General features: G+C 44.5%; 1 protein-coding gene across 2 annotated transcripts in view; it reads left to right on the top strand.

The window, feature by feature from the left end:
* LOC109956150 (fidgetin) overlaps positions 1-1,502 on the top strand; it is a 15,943-nt gene that overhangs the window by 5,824 nt on the left and 8,617 nt on the right. The window contains exons 1-2 of one of the 2 annotated variants that reach the window (XM_020593043.1): positions 157-264; positions 1,052-1,281. In XM_020593043.1, the coding sequence (XP_020448699.1) occupies positions 1,257-1,281 (25 nt within the window). In that variant the 5' untranslated portion in view covers positions 157-264; positions 1,052-1,256. Of the gene's footprint in view, positions 1-156; positions 265-1,051; positions 1,282-1,502 lie in introns of those variants that run through there. The other variant, XM_020593044.1, reaches the window with a different exon arrangement.

The raw sequence follows: 1,502 nt of genomic DNA, 5'->3' as shown, positions 1-1,502 counted from the left end.
ACAGTTCTAACAAAAGAGAGGGAGAAGGAGGGGGAGGGGTGGTTTGGCTGGGGGAGGGGATATATGTGGTGCTCTGTTGTCACTAGGCTAGGGAGAGTGAGAGGGGGAGGGAGAAGGGAGCTAGAGGGCAAGCGAGGGAGTGTAGGAGAGAAGGATACATTCCCAGAAGAGAGTCTCACACACATTTATGTCAGCTCCCTGTTTTACTTTGTGAATTAGTGGATTAAACTGAACCACTTATCAAGTAAATCCAGGCATGATCAGGTCAGTAACCGTTTAGTGACTTTTTGAAGATGATTTTGGTTTTGTTTCCTTTCAACAGTACTGATAATGACTCTGCTGCTTCTTGCAAATTCCTGTCCTTTCCACTTTTCTCTGTTCGTTCTTTATTCTCTTTCTTGTGTGTCACTATAGTGTCTTCTTTTTACATGTGTATGGGATTCTCCTTACTTTGTATACTACATGTCAAACCAGGGTTCTGTTATAACCAACTCTACATTCTTCATTTTTACCTCATGTGAACCATGTTAGACAGGATAGCGTCCTTGCTCCTCCGAGAGTACAAAGTTCTCTCTGCTGATACGCTTTGCTGTGTTTGTGTGCACATGACGTGTGTTGGCTTCAGTGAATTAGAAACGTGTCTCTGCTGGTTCTGCAGTGGGTAAAAACCCACTCTGTCTTGATTTTCTTGTTCTTTCCATGTGTTTATGTGAGCACATACACATCCATGTGTATGAGAGACTGATTGTGAGTGTGTTCACTCTCTGTCAAGACATGTAATACACAAACTCTCTCTTGAACAGTCACACACATGGATATGTATGTACCCACAAAACAGATGGAAAGAACAAGAAAAGTAAATCAGAAGCAAGAACACTGAAAGTGCACAAGAAAAGTATTATTAGCCAATATCATTTTCTGAAAGTTACTGTCACAATTGTCTTTGTAATACACTTTTTAACTTCTTGAAAATGTCCAGAATCTGACTTTGAGTGACAGTCATATTCAAAGTGTCTCCTGGCTATGACGCTGACGTGAGTGTGTTTTTCAGGTGGCATTGTGTTAGAGCGGTGTTGAAGTGTGTGATGAGCCATGGAACGGTGCAGGAGGCCAATCACTAGCCAAGCCAGCAGCCGCACAAGCACCAGCACCAGGAGAAGCAGTTGCCCAGGAAGGCTCCTCATCATGCAGCTGGGCTATCACTAGCACCGGGTGGACCCAGCCCTCTCCTCTTCACCTGGGGCTAGGGCTGCAGAATGCTCAGTCCTGTCACCCCATACAGTAAGTCTGCTTTTATTTGTTTGTGTGTACACTGTCGGAGCTTGGAGGATTATGATTATCAGGACCAATGTTGGGTCTGCTTGGCATGTTGTATGTGAATATTGTGACCCAACTTGGGTTGAGACTGTTTTCTGGTACACTTTCAAATTTTTGGCTCCCCTTTTGTCCGAGGCTTATCTCCAGTGGTTGTCTAGATGGAAAGCAAGGGGCTTGGAGGGGGG

This window comes from Monopterus albus, unplaced genomic scaffold (genome assembly GCF_001952655.1).
Source record: "Monopterus albus unplaced genomic scaffold, M_albus_1.0 scaffold18.1, whole genome shotgun sequence".
In the NCBI taxonomy this organism is placed as follows: domain Eukaryota; kingdom Metazoa; phylum Chordata; class Actinopteri; order Synbranchiformes; family Synbranchidae; genus Monopterus; species Monopterus albus.
This window is presented reverse-complemented; position numbering and strand designations above follow the sequence as displayed.